Source organism: Ciconia boyciana, chromosome 7, assembly GCF_034638445.1.
Source record: "Ciconia boyciana chromosome 7, ASM3463844v1, whole genome shotgun sequence".
Taxonomy (NCBI): domain Eukaryota; kingdom Metazoa; phylum Chordata; class Aves; order Ciconiiformes; family Ciconiidae; genus Ciconia; species Ciconia boyciana.
In genome coordinates, this window is record NC_132940.1 from 37,524,011 (window position 1) to 37,546,597 (window position 22,587).

Here is a 22,587-nt window from a genome sequence, read left to right on the forward strand (position 1 = left end):
TGGTGTTTATTCATTCACTTTTCAGAAACAGTGAAACTACATATAAAAAGTAAAAACTGCCAATAAAAATACATTCTGAGTTATGAACAATTTAAACAAGACATTAAAATCTTTGCCTCACAGCTTTAAAACACATCCTGTATAAGAACAATTATAAATGCTTATTAGCAAGAAGCTTTTCTAGAGGAATTATGCCCAGGCAGAGCAGCTCAAGGCTGCCCTGCCTACTGCTCAGTGCTGACCACCAGATCTTTCTACAAGAGAGAAGTAGTAGCAATCTTTCTACAAGAGAGAAGCACTTACAATTAATTCCTGTCGGTTCTTGAGTGACAGTTGTGTATTCTGCAGTAAGGGAACTATCTTCCACAGGGACGGGCTTGTGCTGTGGAGAGGGACAGCAGCAATGACCCAGACGCCAGCCCTGGCACTCCACAGCCACTGCTTCTTCCCGGTGGGGATCTGCACGCTCATAGTTGGGAGCATTCAAGCATGGCTCACTCTCCATGCGAGGAGCTCGGAGCCTGTCTCCATGTGTGCGCTCACCAAAACTGTTTCTGAATCTGCTGATTTCTAGGGAGAAAGACAAACAGTGAGGGGTGAACCATAGGTCCTGCCAGACAACAGGCATCTCTTCAAACTGAGCACATTTGCATATCAGCAGATGACCTTCTAATGAGAAGTATCTTGCTAATCAAAGCTCAGTCTTCTCTTGTAAATCCTGTGTGCTTGGTGGGCCCCAGGTGGAGGAGAAAGCCTTCAAAACAACATCTCACCTGCCTCAGCAGAGATGTGTACCCCTTCCCAGGTATAATCACCCAGGTTCACAGGCTGCTTCAGCCAACCATCCTCTACTAACATCACTAGAGTCGTGCGCTGCTCTGGAACAGGATGCAAAAGCCCAGCGAGGAGATTCATGAGACCTGGGGAGAGATAGCAGTGAGAGGAATGGCTCAGTCTGTATTTTAGGTATGCTGGGAATGCAAGATACGGTTTATACTCAAAGAATGCAAATTTTAATTACAAATCCTCCCCGTCGATCCCTTGTGCAGTACTGTTCTATCACAGTCTTAGTCACACATGCTCAGCTCTGGGAATGACCTGAGATTTCTGGGTTGTGAAAACAGAGAACTGAGTGCAGAGTTATGACACCAAGGAGGACAGGAAGTAGACACAAATGCCACAGAGGCAACCTGACTCACTGTTTCCAAGCCCAGTCTTGTCCTGCAGTCATCCCGTGTTTGATCTGTGATTAGAGGTACACTCAGGGTTCAGGGAAAGCTTCCAGAATTTACCAGTCAAGTACAGCACCCTGAAACCTTATAACCACAGTGCTCCTAAGGACCCCAGAGAACTTGTGGATGAAGATTTCTTTAGCCTGATATGCAATTAGTTTTCTATACCTCCAACAGGAAACAAGGCCGATGTATTTTTCCTGTGAGGTCAAGCCATACAATTCATTCAGAAATTATAAATTAACACATTATCATCCATCCCAAAAGCGACATGGCATGGATTGGCAATAGTTCAAGTGAGATAAAACTTGCATTAGAATTGCATGAGGGCCATTATTGATCTTAAAGTTATCTACTAGAGTGAGCCTTCCTGTCAGGCATTATTTGTTCTGGTTTTCTCAGGTATAAACCTCACTGAAGCTTGACAAGCTGATAGGTTGAGTCATCATAATAAATGGGAGGCCTGGAATTTGGAACTAATAGAAGATACGGCAGATAGCTGTATTCATCGTAGGCATGAAGAACTGCAGAACTTACCTGAAAAGGATACCCTGGATAACTCTGCTTCAGTGAGCAGCTTTTAAAATAATTGCAGAGCACATTTGGAAGAATTTTTCCAGTCTTCCCCTTTATTTCCAGGGAATAAATACTGCTCATACTTTCACAAGAGATCTGCTCCTTTAGAAAAGCAAATAGGAAAAATTCACCTTTTGACAAAGGCCGAGGAGGATTCAGGGCCTTTTGGTAGAGACACATTCTCTTTTGGTAGAGACACATCAGTGTGTTCATATGCAGGTACGAAGAGGGTAGCAAGCTGATGTACATATTATGAAAGATTAAGGAAAAAGGACACATTTGTCACAACACAACTCATCCAGACTCTTCTACCAGGCTTGAAATGAAAATCATAGGCTTGTTCTTGAACTCAGCTCTGCAGTAGGACAGACATTAGTACAAGGCTTCGCAAAACATCTGACCAGAATAAGAAAGCCTGTCAACTGACTTAGTCAGAAACAACTTCGTATGTATTCAAGCCTTTACAAAATAATTTCTGTCACCGCAGTGCCCTACTTCAGCTGCATTCAAACCTTTACAAATAATTTCTGTCACTGCGGTGCCCTAAACCTCACTGCAGTTTTCTGTGGTTAGATACTCTAGCAGAGTACCAAGGGCAAAGTAGCTTGGCTTCTCTATTCCAGCCCTGCACACACATTTTTTGGGTGCAATGGACACAAAAATTACTTTTCAGAGGGTGACATACTGTTTGCCAGACAGCACTTCTGGTGAGCAGTATTCAATTGTCCCACAGAAGGTATAAAACAATTTGCCAGGTTCCAGGTAGGCAGCTGAACCAAAGTCCACTAATTTAATTGTGAAATCTTCAGCAATAACCATGTTTTCATCCTTGATATCTCTGTGAAGGATGTTTCTACAGTGGAGATAAGCAACAGCTGATACAAGCTGGAAGAGGAGGAAAGAACTAGGTGTTACTACGCAGAGGTGTCCTTCTGGATAATCTATGTGGCATCACAGAGTTCTGGTAGCCACATTTTGGCTTGTTTTGACACTATATAAACAAGATATAGATCCTAATTTTGGTAACCGGAAATGAACTCAGGCATGCCTGTCAGCATTGCTGCAGTAGGCATTACAATGCTTTTGGGAGAGACTTAAAAAAGCTTTTGTTTGCTTTCCTCTCACAAATGTGCAGGAAGATGGCATGCTATAGTCATGATGTGCTTGTTTTTTTGGTTAGAAGCATCAGAGCTTCTTGTTACAATCCTGCATGTTACTCTTATTTTTATCCCAGCTTCATTTGGAAGGTCCTTTGATTTCTCCAGAAGGATATTACTGTGTGCTTCTGATACTGCAGGATGACAAAGTATTTAAGAGTGAAGTTTGGTATAAATAATATAGTCACTCCTAAATTCCATTCTTCTTTCTGCACGATTCATGCTATTGTGCCATAATTAAGAATAGCATCAGAATTATATAACCTTGAGACAATCGTGATCCCTACCACAATACATTTGAGCAAGAAAAGCAGATGGCTGAGGGACAAAAGTTTCTATTTATAATACAAAGCTCCCTCTGCAGAGAAATACTGTACAGGTCTGAAGTAACAAAGCACCCCTACAAACTCAAGGTTGGTTTAGGAAAAGGGCTTATCCATCAGAAGTATAAAGGGACTGTAGACTGCAATTTGTGAATGCACACTGCACAGCAGACACAGAGAAGGCGCATCACTTTGGCTACCATCTTCCATCAGCACCCCAGGTGAGGGGAGTGTGGACACAGTGGTGGTTTACCACGTGCAAAGTAATTCTTGCATACCTTAGAGCAAGGAATTTACTCCAAAACACGTAAGGGGAAATTACTTGGGGACTGCTGTTGTGGTTAACTCAATGAACAAAGGACAATTCAGCTTTCAGGCAAGCTTCTGACTCACAGTAAACTATCTTGAGTTATTTTGCATTATGCCACGTTAAAATCCAAGCTAATTTCTTGATTTTAAATTCCTTAAAAAGAGGAGAGCCCTTTACCCCCCTAACCAATCTAAAACAAGCATTGATCTAAGTGAAAGCGTGGCTTTTGCTAAGTGAAAGCTTGGCTTTTAGTGAGGCTTGGGGCAACTTCCGTGCGCTTTCCTCCTCCCACAGAGGAAATGTGACTGCTACATGAATCGGCATCCTGGTGACAGGGGGTGTGTGCTGCCACAGTCACAGCCAAGAGGCGATGGCTCTACAGGAAATCCTCATATGAAGTAAGGTCCTGTAAAGGTTTCTTTGTTACAGTTTTCTAAGTCAACCTTAAAAAGGTTTCTGCAGGTAGCATTTCAGTTAGCTAGAAATCAGCCCTACAGAATAACGAGGAAAAGTTCTGCAGGTATTGAGCATGACGCCGATTCAGCATGCCTGCTGATCAGCCAGTAATTCTTTTGAGTGAATAGGGTCCTGGTTCTTATATTAATCAAATCTTACCTGCATGTAGCAACTGTACATTCCCAGCTCTCACCTGTCTGAATATATAGCTCGCTAGTGGCTCATCCAATTTTGGCTGATTATCAATGAATGTAAAGAGATCCAGACCAGATCCATGCTTCTCCATCACCAGCTGGAAGAAGTGTTCATTTTCAAATACATCTAGCACCTATAAATAATAGACTCTTTTAATCATGTGCTTCATCCTCAAACTGCCTTTTTTTTTTTTTTTTTTAAAACAAACACTGCTCTCCTCTTGGAGATTTAATCAACGTATATTATAATCTTTGAAGTCTCATTTCACTGAGCACAAATGTTTCTTGAAAACAGAGCATTATTAAAACTGAGAGCAGAATTAAAACCAAGAGGAATTCTCTTTCTGGGCAGGGGGGGGGAAAAACCCAAGCAAAACCAACAACCCCAAAACAAAGAACAGGAATCAAGACATGTATCCAGATTATTTAGTGAACTAGTACATGTTCAGATGTGACATCACACTTCCAAGACATGCGTCCTATCATCTTGAAATAACATACAGGCTTTTTTTCTGTTAAGAGTCACACCTTCAGATCTATGTTTACATCAATTGTTTGGGCTAAAAGTGTCAAAGCAAGTGATAGCCTGCTGTAACATGCCCTCCAAAACAAAGCAGGATAGGTAGGTTCCTTTCTTTCCTGAAAAGGTGGATTTAATACAGGACACTTCCTCACTCCTGAAGAGGAACATGAGACACCAAGTATTCAAAGGAACCATCTGATGCAGTTTAAACTGCATTCATTCTGAGTTCACTGTACCTTAACGATACTGGGGTGCTGCAACTTCAACAGGATTGCAATTTCTTGAGTAACGCTCCCCAGATCAGGATCATCTACCCAGCAGTCCTCAAGCACCCTCTCCTTCCAGATGAACTTTATGACAACCTACACAAGACAACAGCATTCAGCATCACCTGCAAAAGTATGGCTTTAAGTGTCTGGTAAGTTAATTTCCAGGAAAAACATTAGTGAATCATATTACTAGAAGGACAGAAGTAACCCAATGTGCATTGCTTATAGTATCTTTAAACATATTTAAACTAAGTTAGTCCTAAAAGCCAAATGATGCACAGAAATGGAATATATTAACTTTCTTTTTATTGATGCTCTGAATTCCAAAGGCTTTGACAGGCCAGCTCTCTTATCAACCCAGTTACAGCAGTGATGACTTCTGGCATAAGGGGTACAGCAGAGGGAAATGAGCACTTAACATCCATGCAGAGAAACGCCAGAGCTTGCCTCTCAACGCCCAAAATACTTCTGCTGACAAAGAGGAGGGTACCATAACCTCAACATGTCTACTCCACATTCTTGAGTCGTGGCACGATAAAGACTTTGAGGTTTGTAATTCTCTCTAGTAACAGAAGACTAAAACCTGTAATTCTGTTAAGCTTAATGTATACTTCTTTCAACAGGTTAAATTAGCTACATGGTCAGCCTCATTCTGTGCCTGTTGTCTTAGGTAACATTCATATACTACATCAATGCAAACATTTTGCTGTCCTGTTTCCATGAGGTTAGTGATTTCAGATTGCTGTTTAAACAAAGGAAAACCCCAAAATACCAAATAGCAGCTTTTAATAGTGTAGTGTTGACAGAATATCAACACTCTAACCTTTCAGTTTTCATCCTAAATAATTATTGCAATGAGATCTAAAAGAAATATTTAACCTCCTGGTGATCTTTCTTGCTCCTGGCAGTCCAGACAAAGCCAAAAGATCCTTTGCCAATAAGACTGAGAGTGTTGTAATTTTTTGAGTATTCTCCCTCACATGCCCTTAATCCTTCAAGCTCTTCAGCTCTTTGGGAATTCTCAAAAAGTGAAGTTGATCTGATGGCCTAGGTACAGATATAAAAAATAGCAAGAAAAGCCACAGAATCATGTTTATAAAATGAAGTAAATACTGGAAAGAAAGTACACATCTGCAAGAATAGCTAAAAGGAGTCATCTTTGGTTTTGATACCAAGAACTGTATGTTGATGTAACCGTCACCATACAAGACAAGTTAAGTCAACTGTCAGCTCTCAGCAGCTACAAATACTGCTTAATTCAGAGAAAGGTAAAGAAAACAGAAGCATATGCACCTTAGTTGCTCACACAAAATCCTCTGTGCAAATAGGAAAATGAATTCCCTGTGGTCTATCACCAAATTATAATTTTATTTGATGAATAAAAAGTAGGTTACTTTCAATGTAATAATTTTTCCAGGTAAGTGTACTCCAGATGGACAGAACTAAAAAGGCGCTGCTTTAAGCCCTGTCAATAAATTTGGCGATTTCTATTTGCCTCGGTAACCTAAAAAGAGTTAGTATTCAAAAGCTATTAAATTACCAGTGTTTACTAAACCTTCTGGTGAGATAGCATTTTAGTTCTGTAATTGGTCTCTTAGCAAACATGAAGAGAAAACAAGTTCAAGGCATACCCTCGTAAATTATAACACCTAGGTAAAATCCTTAGTAAAGAAACATTGCATGCCTTCCTACCAAGGCCTGCAACGCTGCATGAGAAATTAAACACAACAGAAGTTTTTCTTGCTCTGAGGATAGGACTTGGTGTTGTCTACCGAAGATGGTGTCTAAAATGCATGATAACAGAACATCTTTATGACATACACAGTATTCCATACTGAGAGGAAACACAACAAATTTCACGGGGGCATTTGTTTTGAATAGTGAAATTTGGAGTTATACATGAAATGGTCAGAACTGCTTATATTTCGACATACATGTGCATGTACATGGAAGATGATTTTCTAAAAGGAAAACAAGAGCCACATTATTACTCAGCTCTCAAAGTTCTTATAAAAAATATTCCAAATAGCAAGTTTTGTCAATAGCCAAGCTTTTCACTCAAATATCTACTTTATCTCCCAGCTCACTGATTAAAGGCGAGGCAGAGGAGGAAAACTACATGTCTAATCTGCAGTACATTTCAATAAAGAGCAGCTCCTTAGAGTCTCCTGTAGTTTGGAACTGTCACCACTATACATGTTACACATGTCATAACTAAATATCTATGTACTTCTCCATTAAGGTCATAATAAAATCCAGCTACATAAAGATCTAGGGAATGCACACATTTATTCAAGGGATCTAGAAGATCACCATTACCTATTTCAACTGTTCAAAGATACTATTTTCCTCTACAGCCTTGGTCAAAGTACTGTCAGTTTTACATCCCACCACTAACTAAAAAGCAGGCCTGAGCAGTTCTGTGTTCAGGTTTTACGGCATTGACATGTACCTACTGTTCAGCTATGCGGTGTTAGCGTTCTGTACACCATCCCAAATGCAGCATCTCAGGAGGCAGCTAAAAACTGCAGTTTTCTTTTGCTGACACAGTGAAAAGTGTCAATGAAAGTTTTCAGCCTAGTATTTCCTTTTTTAATAATGTTGTGTCATCGGTGCCAGTGTGATTACATTGATTTAAAAATTAATCTTACCACACTGGTGCAAACCTCTATTGCAGATGTACTTAAACCAGCCCAAGAACAAATTTAAAATTAGGTGCTTTCATTGTTCAGACTGGAAAAGTAACTACACTAAGCCAAACACGCACTACCAGAAATGTTACGAAATAGCAATTGTCCTTTTTACAGCAAGGCAACATTTCTTCTGACATAAAAATAGGGAAACAAAGAAACAGCAATATCCACCCACCACCTCATAACATTATTTTAATTTGAAAAACTTTTTCACTTTAGCTTCAGCTTACCAGTCAAACAAGGAGATAAATGCTCAATATTATACAATGGTAGAATTTCTTACTTCTCCAAGACTATGTGTAGAAAGATCTGCAATAGACTGGGCAGAGCTTGCTAGACTGGAGAGCAAAAGCTGAGCCTTTGCTACAGCTTCCTTCTGGCTCTGAAGAAAGTCTTTCACCACCCAGACACAGAAAAGTATAGCAGGGTCTTGCAGTTCTACACATTTAACTTCAAAAAGTATACCTGTAGAAACAGGTCAGGAAGTTAAAATTGTAGAATGAAACTTTAGTTTTGAACGAGACCGCAGACATTTTAGCACAAAATTCTGAGCTCTTAAATTGAATTCCTCCATTATTCATTTGGGGAACACCTACTCAGTAAGGAATCATCAGAGGGGCTGACAAAAGCAGAGCTATTCGAGAGATATTTGGCGGCCACCTTCATAGTTCCCACCCCCCGGCAGAAACTTTTGTCAGTGTCCAGTTATGATTATTAATTTCACAATGTTATTCTAAATTACATTAAAATGGGGATTTTATACAACAAGCCACAGAATCCAGCTGAAGAAGTGAATGAAACACATTCCATTACACAATTTAAATACAAGTTTTACAGTGGAGTTAATATTTTCTGTTCAGAAGAAGTTATCAGGTTCAAATCTTCTAATTGTGTTTTAAGAATATTTCTGACTATTCAGTCTGGATTAATTTCTTAGTAACTTTGTGTTTTATACCTGCTTTTCCAATACCCTCTGAGTAGACTCAAATATCATTTTTTTCTTCTAGATACTAGAGCTTCTTCCTTCCTCTCCACTGTGAGCTTCTAACAAGAATTATCTGCCTTCTGCAAAAATGTGGGTGAGAAAGAGCATCCCGATAAGAGTTTTGGGAAGGGGAGAAATAGGTTTAACTTACGTAATTGTGAACCATCTCTGTGACAGCAATTCCCAGTGTAGCTGCCTTCCAGAATCTCCAAGGTCAAAGGAGCTGCTGGATTCAGCCTTCCTTCTTGTTTCACCAGGGTCGATGTTACTTTTATCTCCATATTTTGCTGCCAATGTAACTGACAGTCTTCTTCAGGACTACCTTTGCTTTTCAGTGGGTTTCTGTTGCCGCTGTCCCCCCACAGTCTCTGCAAGAGTTTCAGGCTTCTCAAGAAATGCTTTGGAGGATTCTTCAGAGTTTTCTAAACACTTTCGGGAGGCCAGCCACCCAGAACCATCTTCTATGGCAACAACATTCAACCCCTGCTTTTCTTGCCCAGTTGAAAAGGCACTGTTTTTCTGAGTTAGCATATTGCCTACAACCAAGTCCACTGCATTAGAGGAGGATGCTCCTACAAGAGCTGCAGTAATACCTAAACAATTGTCTGAGTTCCCCTTGACAGCAATATTCAGACCCAGTACCTCAAGACCAGAGCAAATACAGTTCAGCTCTGTGTCTGATTCTTTAACATCTTCAGAGGTAGTGGCAATTCCTGATGCAGAAGCACTGCAACCCGTTTTATTTCCTGAGCAAACATCATGGATAGTATTTCTTCCATTTGCAAAGAAGGATGAAGCATCATCTATCAGGCAGTTTCCAATGACAACGTGCTCAAGACTGGAATGTTTTGCATCACACATCAAATTTGTTTTTGACAACTGCCCTGTAACCACGTGGCTTTGAAAGTCTTGTCTGCAGTCCAGTGCAGACCATGGCTCATCTATTGTTGGTGTTCCAAGTGAGTTACAAGTTACATCAGAAGGCAGCTTAACTGGGCCATAGGATGCAGTATCTAGATTGTCTTCTACCCTAGAACAAACAGGTGACCAGGCAACATTTACTGAAGAAGCTTGTCTCCAGGCATCGGTGGAGTGCTGATGCTTCAGAATTTCATACAGTAACCTACAGATCTGCTGACAATTTACTTTCTTGAGGTCTTGATGATGAACTTGTAATTGGTTAGGCAAGATACTAGTCTCACTGGCATTTTGAGTCTCAGATGCACCAGATACTGCACTATCACTACTTCGTACTGGAATCTTCATGTTCTGACCTAAATCCAACTGTTCTGAATCAGATGACATGGGAGAGAGCCTTGCAGAGAGCATCTTTGGAGAATTATTTGATCCTGCAGTTTCCACTGTTCTACACTGTTCCACTGCTCTGATTCTGTCAAGCCAGGTTTCAGGGTAAGGCTCTCTATGGTGGGCTGACAGCCCATCGGTAGCAATGCTGTCTTCACTGCAAGGATTCAAAGTTATTAGTGATATCATGATGATAAAAGAACGAGAAAACCGTCATACTGTATACTACCCACTCTTCCATTACTGTGGTCACTATTTAAAACCTGCACCAATTGTTTTATTTTTAAGTTTAAAAGTTTCTTTTAAGGCAGAAAGCTGTTGGCACAGGCGTCCAAAATTCTAACAAATTCCCTCTTGACCAAAGAAGAGCAAGTACACTCAAATGGCACTCTTTCCCTATGGATTACTTCCTTCGCTAGCTTAATTTCTCAATATATATCATAGATCATTTACCACAACAAAAAGCCAATACATGTGGCAGGATATTTCAACTCCTGAGAACAGAAGATCCCTTGTCTGTCCAACAGAAGATGGATGTCCCCATCCATCAATTTAACCATGGTTCACTGAAGCCCATAGCACAAGGTATTTTACAAACATTTCTATTAGTAAAAATGCAGAGTAGAAAAACAATCCATGCAGCAGAGCACTTACAATCCAAGTATGATATGAGAGACATAAACCCAGGAGAGCACAAGGAAACAATGAGACTATCAGTCTCTTTACAAAGCAGCAAGAACTGTGCTGTAATAGTCTATATATTAAAAAAGGCAGTAAATATTTTCTGAGGGTTAGAACTGTAAGTGTGGAAGGCTTAAAATTTGACTTAAGATAAACCATGTGCATCATATAGGTACTTGTGCAGAATTTCTAACCTTGTAACAGGAAAAAGACCGGGAAAGGTACAATAAAAATGGCTGGACTTAAGTAACACAGTACCCAGTTTTAATGGATGACCTGACAGTTACACCAAGCATCGGAAGGAATAGCATTTAGAATTCATTCCAGGTAACCTGGCTTCAGTGCAGCACCAGCTGGTGGATACCATGGAAGGAGATAAAATATCCAGTGTTCCTGATCTAGCAAAGATAGAGCCTAATTACCTTCCCTAGCCTGGGTGAAGCATTTCATCCCCTTCAGAGATGGGACTCCTGTAACTTTACAATTGTAGGTTGTACAGATCTAAACAAAAATCTAAGGTAGGCAAAACTCAACCTGTCTTGCAAATAGCGCTCAGATTCTAAAGAGAGCAAAGTGTGGAAGGCTCTTGTTACACCTTCCTGCAGCCATCACAGAGGTGAAGAAACAGTTTTTTCTGGTGATTGCCGCCACGGCTCTTCATTTTTCAAAGTGAATATGCAGTCCATGAAACGCCTACCTATTAGAGGGTGTGGATGTCACTTCAGGAGGTGAGGGAGTAGAAAATAAACTGGTCCAATTCTTTTCTTTAGTCTCATCATATATTAATTTGTCATCTTTCTTTCCAATTTCTGCTCTTCATCTCTTGACGGAAGGCTTGCTAAACATGCAGTCAAGAAGCTCCTGTATGTATCAAACAAGAAACAAAACCATACCAACTTAACCTTTTATGTTTAGGCTTCAGAGACTACAGTGATTAAAAACAATCTTGGAACTGCCTTAGTCTGTCTTGTCCCTAAGGAATTAAGTATAAAAGAATTGATTAAGGCAAAGTGGTCCAAATATGAGCACTCCACTCTACTTTGGCCTGAGAAGTCATCACATGCAGGAATCTAAATGTTTCAGGGCTGCTAAAATTTGCCTTCCTAGCAAAGCTCTTGGACAGGTATTAGCCTCCTGGGTTAGCTACTCTTGGATTGAAGCTCAGAGACCAAAAAAAGGCCAATGACCTTACAGAGACTGGAAATAAAGTGATGACACAAATAGCAGCAGCAGAAAAAAAAAAAAAAAAAAAAAAAAAGGGCCCAAAACACACATACACTCCCCATTCCAAACACTTAAAATGGAAAGGTTTAGACTGCATTTATATAACTCACTGAAATTGCAAGGCAAAAAAAGTATACAGTCTAAACATGTTTAAGAGAAAGAATAAGACAAGAAGTTCTTTCCTTCCCCAGTGACACCAGATCAAAAGAGAAAAACATGAGTTTGTAAGGTGAAGTAAACCAAGCGTTGTTAATGAGTGAACAAATCTATAACAATCCTTCCATTTAGTAAAGGCTGAGTGCCAACAATGCTTCCTCACTGAAGAACTGAATTACTCCTAGATTAGAGGCATCACTTCATCAAAGAATTACTTAAGAAATTGCACACTCTCTACTAACTCTTCTTTGTTCCAGCAGTGTGTGCATTGGTTTCCATGCAGATGTGCATTCCTAAGCAAAGAAAAGAGAAAAAGAGAACAGGAAAAAATACAATACAAAACAAAACAAAGGAGACAAGATACGGATGAAAGTATGCACTAGCTTGTGTTCTCTGTTTTGGGCAGAGCTAGCTGAAAAGACAGATTTGGAGACATGACGCTTGCTTGCTTCTGTTTATTCCTGTTGTGTTCAGAGAAATAAAATTTTGATAGATTCTTTGTAAATGCAGCGAACTGCATCAGCAAAATATGTGATGCCTCCTAAGTGAAACACCACAGCAACGTAACATTGAATATTAGCCAGCAACATGAGCCAATTCAGAAGAATATTAGAATTTTCCCTTAAAGTATTAGTCCTAAGTATCTACAGCTCTGCTGCAATACTGTCACAAAAGCTGTATTTTACACATCTTAAAATACTCGGAGATCCTAACAGGGGAGGGAGGGAAAGGGAAGTGCTCGTTAAGTACAAAGCATTCTCTATTAACAGTGTCATTTCCAATTTGGATTGGAATTCAGTTTCATCTTCTTAGCAATGAAGAGAGAAGCACAACCTTAGGTGAACAATTCTGTTTACCTTAGGTTATAGTGGAAATCCAATTTAAAAACTGCATGGAGGTCCATTGCTTTTACAAAGCACATTCCCATGTTCATAGGCAAATATTTCACCTCTATTCATTTACCTTTTTCCAGCAGCCAGAGCCAGCTGTATGGCAGGCAGTAACATCTTCAAAGATGCATTCACTCTGTCCCAGCGGAGTCAGCAAGAGGAGGTAACAGCAAAGAACAGTCACTGTTTCTCTCCATGTTGTTATAGAAACCAGGGATCAGGAATATAATGTTCTAAAACATAGAATGAAACCTTATAAAGCTAAGCTGACTCTCACAAGTTGGCGGCAAATGCGAACAACCCCTGTTTGTGGACCTCATTCTCATGAATAGCCAGGCAAAAGCAATCCACATGACTGATGGAGAATATATACTTGAAATCCATACTAGCTCCTCAGCACTGCAAGACTTAGCAATTACAGCAAGGGAATTTGCATATCACCCTACAGCTCACTCACTGAACACATGGAACACAGAGGTTTTGTGACAGACAGACATGAGTGTAAAAGACAACTTTGTAATTCCAGTGGATATGCTGCCAGACATAGCAGTCTTTTGGGAGGGATTAAAACTATCTTACCTTTCCCAACAGTTCTTTCTTCTCATAGCCAAACAGCATTAAAGCAAAACTATCCTTGATGCCACAGATGGTTCCATCTGACTGGACAGTAATAAGACCACTGATGGTGGAGAAAACACAACTGTAGCAGAGTAACGATAGCCTGTGAAAAAAACGATAGCCTTCTTTTTCTGTCTGCGGAACACCATCTTTCTGCACTGCCACTTGGTCCTCCTCCAGAAGGCTTACTTGCAGCTTTAAAGTGAGAGGAAACACGTTACCCTCTCTGGATCAGCCTACAGCTCGCTGGATCCTGAGGTTCTAAATTAAAGGAAAAAAAAAACCCAAACAAACCAAACAAAACCTCTAACTAACCAAATGTTTTGGTTTTACTTCAGTATTCATATAAAACTACACAGGAACATTCTCAGGAAAAAAGAGCAGGAAAAGAAAAACAAACCAATCCTGTGAATATCAACATGAACAAAGTCTGGTTTTCTAAGGATTTGGAATCCAGTATTGAACTCCTATATGAATATCCTGACGATGAAGACCAGGAAAGTCCATGCTGCAAGCTTTTCAGCAAATGAGGCATTAATAAGGCCTCTTTCAACTGTCTAGCTGCCCATTTTCATGGTGTTTGCAAGATCTGGATATTCTTTAGACTTTCACTCCTCAGACAGACATGACTGAAACCAGCTAAAGAATTAAAAGGAATTTTAGGGAGCTGACAGAGACAGCATGGTTCTTTTAAAAGCCAGGATTGGAGAAAAGTGTCTTTCACTGGGACAGATTCTACAGTGAGAGGTCGGGGCTTGGTCTCATTCCTAGTTAGGAAATATTCAGACAGCAGCTCCATAAATAAGCAGCATACTCTTTTTCAGGGGACTTACACTTCTCTCTGAAAAGGCTTTCTTCTGTTACATAAGGAGGGAAAAGAGTGTGCACCTATGTTCCAAATGGGAAGGGTATGGAAGAATGTGGTTGGTGCTCATAGTATACCTTTGGGATTTTTTTGCCTAGAGGAGGGATCTGCACAGAAGGAATCAGGTTCTTTATGTGGAGTTCAACTACTTCTTCCAATGCTGGGTAGCCACGGAGATGGGCAAAAAGGAGGTCACATGATGTAATCTCTCCCTCAGGAAGAAAATTTACAGGACTATTTTAATTTTAGCGTTTTAGCCACAGTCCACTCAATCCTTTAACAACAGTTTCTGCAAACACCTAAGCAAATGACAGGAAGTTTCCTTATGCAGTCTCTTTGTGGACACAACTAACTCAGTAAAAGCAGACACAGCATAATGCAATACTTCTCCGACATTATCATGCAGAGAGCCTGCCCCTTGCCATAGGGGAGAAGCAGGGGAGTCCAACGTTCCTCACAGAACTTTTCCTCAGCAAGCTGATCCGTTCACAAGGGCACCCCTGCCATGAATAACCAACCCCCTGCCAAACCATCACTGTTCAATTCTAAGATGTCCCTGGGGGACAGACATTTTAATGTGACTTGTCGAATACATCAAGGTGAGCCACATGGGAGAAATATGCACAGGTCCTGCATGTGCAATCCCAGTTTCAGGCAGTGCTATGTACACACTTCATGTTCACAAATAGTAATGTGCCTACTGGCTTTTAGACACATTTCATTTGCACATAAACTCTCACAAACTGTGGTCTCATTTTATCATTAGGAAAACACTCACGTCAACCCCGAAGGAAACAGAAGCTGAAAGTCTTTCCACTGGTTCCAGCACAACCGCACAACACTGGTTGTGCTTGCTTCTTATTCGCCTCAGCCAGACTGAGACAGGGATCTTCTCTTTCAGACAGCCTATAACATCCACCTTTCCATAGGAATCAGAGATGTAGTCATAATTCACTAAGACTGTGGTTACTTGGTAAGAATTTCAAACAAGAATAAGATATTAAGCCAAGATATCTCCCCATCATTGTTAGAAAAATATTGTTTCTTGACTACTTTCTAGTTTTTTATTGGAAGAAACACAGTTTTAATATAGAGATGAAAAGGTTTGTAAATAATTCATTGATCATACACAAATGTTGTTGTTGCTTTTGTATCTTCTTTCCCTGCCTCAGGAAGACTAAAAGCATTTCCTTCAGCATAATAAATGTGCCAATCTAATACCTTGCATTCAAGAAAAGTGCCTTTCAGAGATGCCTTATTTAAAGATGTCCCATGGTGCTAATGAATACTCCACATTAGTAACATAGTTCTTACTTTAAACTGCACAAATAGCAGTTTAATTTCTTATGGGAGGAGATTCTTCTCAAATCAGAAAATGTTTATTTATCCTGTTGTTTGTTTATGAACCTGCAAGTGTTCATATCAAGCCTTTTATCATTTTTACATGATCTTGACAGAATGGGTTTATGAATTACACAGTGACTCCTATAAAGTATTTGGAATGGCTGTAGCTTACAATTAGTGCCTTTATCAGACATTTACTTTTAATTCTGGATTTCACTGAATCAAACTTAGGGGTTTTTTTTCCCCCATATCCAATTGAGGATTCAGGAAGATAAAGCCCTGAGATGCTGACAATTTCAGTACAAAAATAACACACCAGGAAGAATATGAGCTCATTTTCCAAGTATTTTCTAGTGACAGCTCACAACAACAGCAAAAGAAAATCATTTGGAGACATTTCTCATGCAGTTCTCTTATAAACAACCCCACTATAGGGAAAACATCAATTCCACTCTTTTGCACCAACTAGGGTGTTTTGGCACAGACATTTCACAGTATTTGACTGACTTGTATCTTTATAATATGCACAGGGCAATTTAAGGTAATTTTTAAAATATTTTAAAAGACCAGACAATGGGGAACTTTTCCAGAATAGGTTTCTCCATGTTAAGCAATCTAAAAAAATAAAAAAATAAAAAATCAATATAATCTAATGTCCTTTAAATTCTGATTTGGTCAAGTCATCATGACTATACACATTGGCAGCTGCAAGGCTCTCACGGGTGCCTCCCAAACCATCTTTTGCCCTTTGAGTTCCCACATCTGCAAACTTTTAAACAAAACCGTCCTACAAATGACGTAATTGCCAAATGCCCACAAAGTTAAATATATCAGGAAATTATACTGAAAATGTCAAAAAAACCCCCCAAAACTCCAAACCAAAGCCTACAAAAACACTGTATATGGTGGGGAATATTTGCTTGAACATTTCACATACCACAGTTCCTGAAACCACCGATGAACATTAATCAGTTTCTATGTAGTCCTCACTCACAGCTTCCCATACCTCTTGACTGGATTTGGATATCAAGCGGGACAGCTTTTGACCAATGAGTTCCTGACTACTGCACCCAAGCAGCTTGCAGGCTTTCTCATTAACCACTAGGATCTAGAAAAGTGGGAAAAACCCCTAAAACAAAACAAAGAATAAAAGCTGTAAGTTTTGTTAATACGTCATCATCTCTTCAGGTTGTTGCTTTAATGTCTTATAATATCCTTTCCTCTTGGTGGAAATGGAGTAGTTATTTTACATTCTGAAATCTTCAAAACAAGTTCACTAAAGCTTCTTATTCTAGAACATCCCTTGCCCACGCATCTTCTTGGTTACGAGAGTTTGAGACGTCGCTTTCCTTTTAGGTTTCCTGCTTTAACTGCCTACCCAGCCTCTTGTATGGTTTAAATAATTACATCTATGGAGGCAAAACTACAAAGTTATATTTGCAGGCAAAACCTGGGCAGACCACAAAACTTTATTCACACCTGAAGGCATGCAGTAATCACACCAGTCATTGACATACTTAAGCCTGTGTTACAGACTAAGTCAGGATTAAGATGGATAAGCCCAAACTGTCAGTTCAAGCTAAAAATGGCACAGCTCTTTGAAGTTTTCAGTACTCAATTTTATATTAATGTTTACTCTCAGGACAGAAACAGAGAAATTCTCTCCCTCCCAATGCAAAAGGCATATTTACTGGGTCAGATAAAGAGATCTTGTGCCACCACAAACCCATCCCAGGATTGGCACTTAACAGACAGAAGGCTTGAAACACATTCTGCTTTTCCTTTCTTCCCTCATGGCACATCACAGCTGCATTCTTCTTTATTCCCTTTTTCTGTTTGAAAAAAGACCCAAGACATCCGTGCTTCTGATATTGTCTTGTATATTTTGCTAACTACAACCCGCAATGGAAATAAACATATTGTCAGTCTTTAGAAGACTACTGAGCTTGAGCAGACTATAAAATGCCTTCATGATGCTCTGATTGCCTGCAGATACACGTAGGAATAACAGGCATTTTAGCCTGTCTAATGTCATACAACCTATACCAGATACAGCCTGCTTAGTTTAGCAGTTACTACTGCAAATACCTCTGTTGTGTTGACATCCACAGCGAAGATGGCTTTGTTTGGATTGCGTGCAGCAGTTGGGAGGTGCTGGCTGGATTCCTCCACAGCAAAAGCGTGTAAAAAGGAGCAAGAAACAGAACTTCCAATGGAAGTGGAGAGAGAGGCAGAATCCCACTGAGCCCATGAGTTACCAATTTTGCTGGTACAAATGTTCCAAGCTGCCAGTGAGGACAAACAGTAAGAGCTCCACTTCTCCCCTGTGAGCAGATAAAGATCAGCTATGTAGCTATAACAGTCTACTACAGGAATATTAGAGGAATGAATAAAAAAAATTAGTTGTCAGCTGAAGCAACTGTCAAGTAATCCCCAAATAGATTAGATTTTTAAAGAAATTTAGAAGATTCTAGATTTTTAGAAATTACAAGAAAATAAAATCAATGAAACTAAAGAAAGCAGAAACAATTCTAATAAATGTATCTTTTTGAATCACAGCCACTGGAACAATTAAACTCAGTCCGTAGGCTAGAAAAAAATTGCCAACGTCCATAAGATTCAACCAGACTAGTTAACTTTTATTTTTCACTTAACAGAGTTTAAAAGGTTTTGAAATCTCTTAAGTTAAAATTTAAACTGTTATTAAATATAATTACAGTAAGTGTTCAAGTGTTATTAAATACTGCATTAGTCAGAAGCCAGTTAATTAACTGTTCACAAGACATGACACTGAACTACCTGTGCCCACATCAATGTTTTAATGTTACACAATGTCAAATGATTCTACTAAAATTTTCAAAAGTTCTGCCTGTAAAAAACGTTTCCCTTCAAAGCAGCCTTGAAGGTTTAGCAGTACTAGAAGGAGCATTATAAACAACTCATCACAAGGACATCTCTGCATTTATGAACTACATACAGTACAAATATGCTCACCATGATAAAACAGGGAGACCTGTATCTGGATGCATTGTAAACTGCAAAGTTCTTTCCCTCCTAACAGAATCCAGTATAACATCTTTCTCCTCATTTGGAATTTTTTTGTGTTTTAAATAATACAAGGTGGCAGGGTGATCCAATCGCAGCCAATAAAGATTGCCCAGGGACAAGTGCAGAGCATCTGTCCAGCAACGCATCCTCTGTAAACTCTCCCAGCCTGCAGTAATCTATGGCTCAGATGCTTATTGAAAAAGCGCTTTCTGGCAGCTACTTATTGCTATCATCTCTAGGTTTGGGGGAGGGGAAGAGGAAGATCTGAAACCGTCTGCAACACATCACCTTCACTGACGACACGTGAACAAAATCTCAAAATACTGCACTCACCAGACAGAGATGCTCTAAGCCAGCAGATTTCACAAAGCTGACTTTTCCTGCTCTTGCTGGCCCAGGGGTAGGATCTACTTAGCTTATCAGAGTCATTCAAGTGAGCAAGGACTAAGCCTACTGAAGGCAGAAGGCCCCCTTCAGAGGGACTATAAGCCTCAGCTGCCATGATCACGCTCTGGTTGCCACCCCACACCTAGGGAGCCACCATCTGTAACAGAAATATAAGAAATTCAGTCAGCCTTGCAGTCAGATACTAACACTCGGGACGCTGGCAGGTAACGATGCCTTCTAACCCAAAGCACAGCCCTCTAAGTTACAGCAAGACTGCCGCTCATTCTTGCATGTCCCTATTGATCTGTGCTGTTAAACACAAAGGTGACTCTGTTGACTCCTATCCTGCCCAGGGGGTATAGGATACCTGGATCGACAGGATGCCTCCACCATATTTCTGTAAGAGCTACCAAGCACCCAGCCGGTACTCTCTCCCCATTCCTGCTTGTTTTAAAAGCAAAGGCTTTGGTAATTTGGGAAGTAATTCCCAGTCTTGAGTCAGCGAGTGTGGCACAGCCTCCCTCCCACCCACCCACCCACCCAGGGTGCTGCCCGTACCGCCCACCCTCCTGGGGCTGCAGCCCTAGCCTGCCGGCAGCGAGGGCCCGGCCGGGCCCGCCAGAGCCCCAGCCCAGCCCCACCAGATAAGCCACGGCCATTGCCACCGCTCCTCACTACTGAGCAGTCACCACAAAACCAGCGGGCGCGAGGAAGTAGGGGGCAGGACCCGACAGCGGCGTAGTCCAATAAGTGAAGGTAGTGGGAGAGCGGCACGGAGGGGAGCCAATGGCGCGCCGGCGCGGGAGGAGGCAAAAGTGAGCCGGCTTCAGGGAATTTGCGGCTCCCTCCTGTCTCTCCTTCCCTCGCCGCTGCCACCACCACCACACACGATGCCCTGCTTCGAACCGCTGACCTGCCTCGGGCTCCTCGCTCCGAGGGTGGAAGGCTGCAGGTGGAAGGCCCCTCCGCAGCATGACAGCCATCCTCTGAAGAATTTCTAGGCGGAACGACGAGGCCGGAAGCAGTTGTTCGTAACACCTCAGGCCCGAAGCGCTGGTGGGGAGGGTGCAGGTCCCCAACCGCTGCAGCAGCACCCGGCTCTACGACCACTTCCGTCCTTGCCGGCAGGGAACTACAACCCCCAGAAGACCGCGGGGCGCACGCCGGCGCGCATGCGCGCGGGTGACCGGCAGCCAGAGCACTGCCTCGCCCCCTCGGCGCACCACCTGCAGACGTGATTGGCTGCGGCTCGCCGCTAGCTGTGGGCTCTGATTGGCTGCAACGACAGTGGAGGCGGTTTCCGGAAGGGGGCGGTGGGAGGAGAAGCAATATGGCGGCGGGGAGCGGAGAGGTGCTGCAGGAGATGATGGAGGGTGAGAGCCCGCCGGGGGCTGGCATGGCCGCGGTCGCTGATGGGGTCGGGACGGCCCGCTGCTCGGGCACTGCTGCTCGGCGGGGCGGCTGCCAGCTGCGCGCGGTGGGGCTTGTGGGCCCTCCGTGGCCGGGCAGCCCCTGGGTGTCTACCCCGAGGGCCACTGCCCGGCGGGAACGGGGCCCTGGCTGGCTGCCGAGCCGGGGTAGGCCGCCCGAGCCGTGGGAGGTGGTGTGTGTGTTACCTGGGGCACAGCATGATGACTTCCCCCTCCCCGGGGGCTCCACGCGCGAGAGGTGGAAGAAGTGGGTTTGTGGAGATGACTGTGACGTAAAAAATAAAGATAATAAGAAAAAAAATCCCCTGGCATGGCGTTGCTTTTCCTCAGTCTCTGCGTGAAACGAGAGCAAATAGGGGGGACCGAGGAAGAGCGAGGAGTTTCAGGTCCCCAGGGCCAGGGTGGCCACCACAGTTGTGGCTGAGTAAACGGTGAAGAGATCTCAGAGTAGTGCTGGGGAGACGGTTGCTTTTATCTGCAGGGTTTTTGGGTTTTTTTGATGCCTTCATTTTTTCGTGTCATTGGTACTATTGTACATGATACTGATTTTTTTCTAAAAGCTTTACAAATGTAACAGTTCTAAGTCCATCTCCGTAAACTTTGGAATTGCACTTCATTGATCTAAGAAATTTCCTTTTTCCTCCAGTCTTCTTCCCAGATTGTTGGTTTTAGGAAGATGTGATGGGAGGAAAAAGTGCATCCAAAATCAAAGTAGAAACAAGGGGTAAGAGGCCTTTTATTTAAGACTAAACCTTTCATTTAGTTAACTTAGGATTTCTACTAACTGCGTAGTGGTATATGTGAATCCTCGTTATTATATCTGCTTGCTACTTCTCCCCTCCACCCCAGTGCTGAAAATAGCCTAATTCTGCTATTGTGTATCTTATGCAGTTGACAAGCGGATTGAATCAGAGGAGTCGGGAGATGAAGAAGGGAAGAAGCAAGCTGTTCGCTTAGTAACAGACCTCAGTCAGCAGAGCCTGAGAGATGAGCAGAATGGCGAGAACTCCGCAGGTACCTAGCCAACATAAGCAATCGCAGTGGGAAGTGTCGTCTTACCAGTGTGTACAGTAGCGTACATGTATCAGTCCTTTGTGTTTCTTGTGGCTACGTGATGGTTGTACTGATATTAGTTAACAACGTGAATCTGCCCTAGAGCAATCTTCTTTAAAAAATAAATAAATTATAGTGTTATCATTGCTAAAATAAAGCTACCTTCTTTTTATGGAACCACTGATATTAGACCTTTGTTTTTTTCTTATTTATCCATCCATCCACATTTCTCTTTGAAATCTTTAATATCAAAATGCAAAACACCTTTATTCGTATTTTTTTTGTGGAAATGTAGTAGCTTTCTGTGGAAAGATGCTGGAAACGTTCATTAGAAATAAACATGAACAGCTTTTCATAATTCTGCTTTAGTCTATGTAGTTTTTTACCTAAAGAGTTGCCATATTCCTTTGGAAGGCAAAGATTACTATTTCTAGACAGATTGAAGGAAGCTGTCAGTTTTAATATTTTTAATTTAAAAATTCTAAGGCATATCAAGATTATGTCTGTTTGAATCCTCTTGACTTTAAACTTTTGCTACTGTTTTCACTGTTTGTATTAGAACATTGGGTAGAAATGTTGACAGACCTTTTTAAGCCTGTGCGTGTTTGATAGAAAGGTTTGCTTTTCAGTAGCTTGCATAGAATTTGTCAGAGCAGATTCTGAACACCCTTTATGGCAATATTATCTGGGCTTTTGGTGCTAGCTAACAATCTGAGATGTAGTATGATCCTTTTGATAGAGATGTTTGTGATTTTTATTGCTCTGGAAATGGAAGTGAAATAATAGAGCAAATTTTCTGCAGCAAATTTTGACTTTTTGACTGTGCATCTACTGCAGATCCCTCCTAATTTTAACCTTGCCCATTAGA

General features: G+C 41.4%; 2 protein-coding genes across 4 annotated transcripts in view; one reads left to right on the plus strand and one right to left on the minus strand.

Moving 5' to 3' along the window:
* Positions 1-20,345, minus strand: PASK (PAS domain containing serine/threonine kinase). The gene is given in 21 exon segments (XM_072868783.1): positions 1-570; positions 774-920; positions 1,940-1,991; positions 2,457-2,693; positions 4,248-4,382; positions 5,008-5,133; positions 5,920-6,087; positions 8,017-8,198; positions 8,870-9,077; positions 9,079-10,180; positions 11,402-11,504; positions 11,507-11,566; positions 13,047-13,108; positions 13,110-13,207; positions 13,554-13,853; positions 14,535-14,669; positions 15,236-15,376; positions 16,739-16,909; positions 17,890-18,125; positions 19,183-19,393; positions 20,150-20,345. Coding segments are annotated over 20 exon segments (4,251 nt in total). The 5' UTR covers positions 19,352-19,393; positions 20,150-20,345; the 3' UTR covers positions 1-151.
* Positions 20,153-22,587, plus strand: part of PPP1R7 (protein phosphatase 1 regulatory subunit 7) — an 18,648-nt gene continuing 16,213 nt past the window's right edge. The window contains exons 1-3 of one of the 3 annotated variants that reach the window (XM_072868781.1): positions 20,153-20,609; positions 21,313-21,390; positions 21,558-21,680. In XM_072868781.1, the coding sequence (XP_072724882.1) occupies positions 21,348-21,390; positions 21,558-21,680 (166 nt within the window). In that variant the 5' untranslated portion in view covers positions 20,153-20,609; positions 21,313-21,347. The remainder of the gene's footprint in view (positions 20,610-21,312; positions 21,391-21,557; positions 21,681-22,587) is intronic. The other 2 variants (XM_072868779.1, XM_072868780.1) reach the window with 2 other exon arrangements.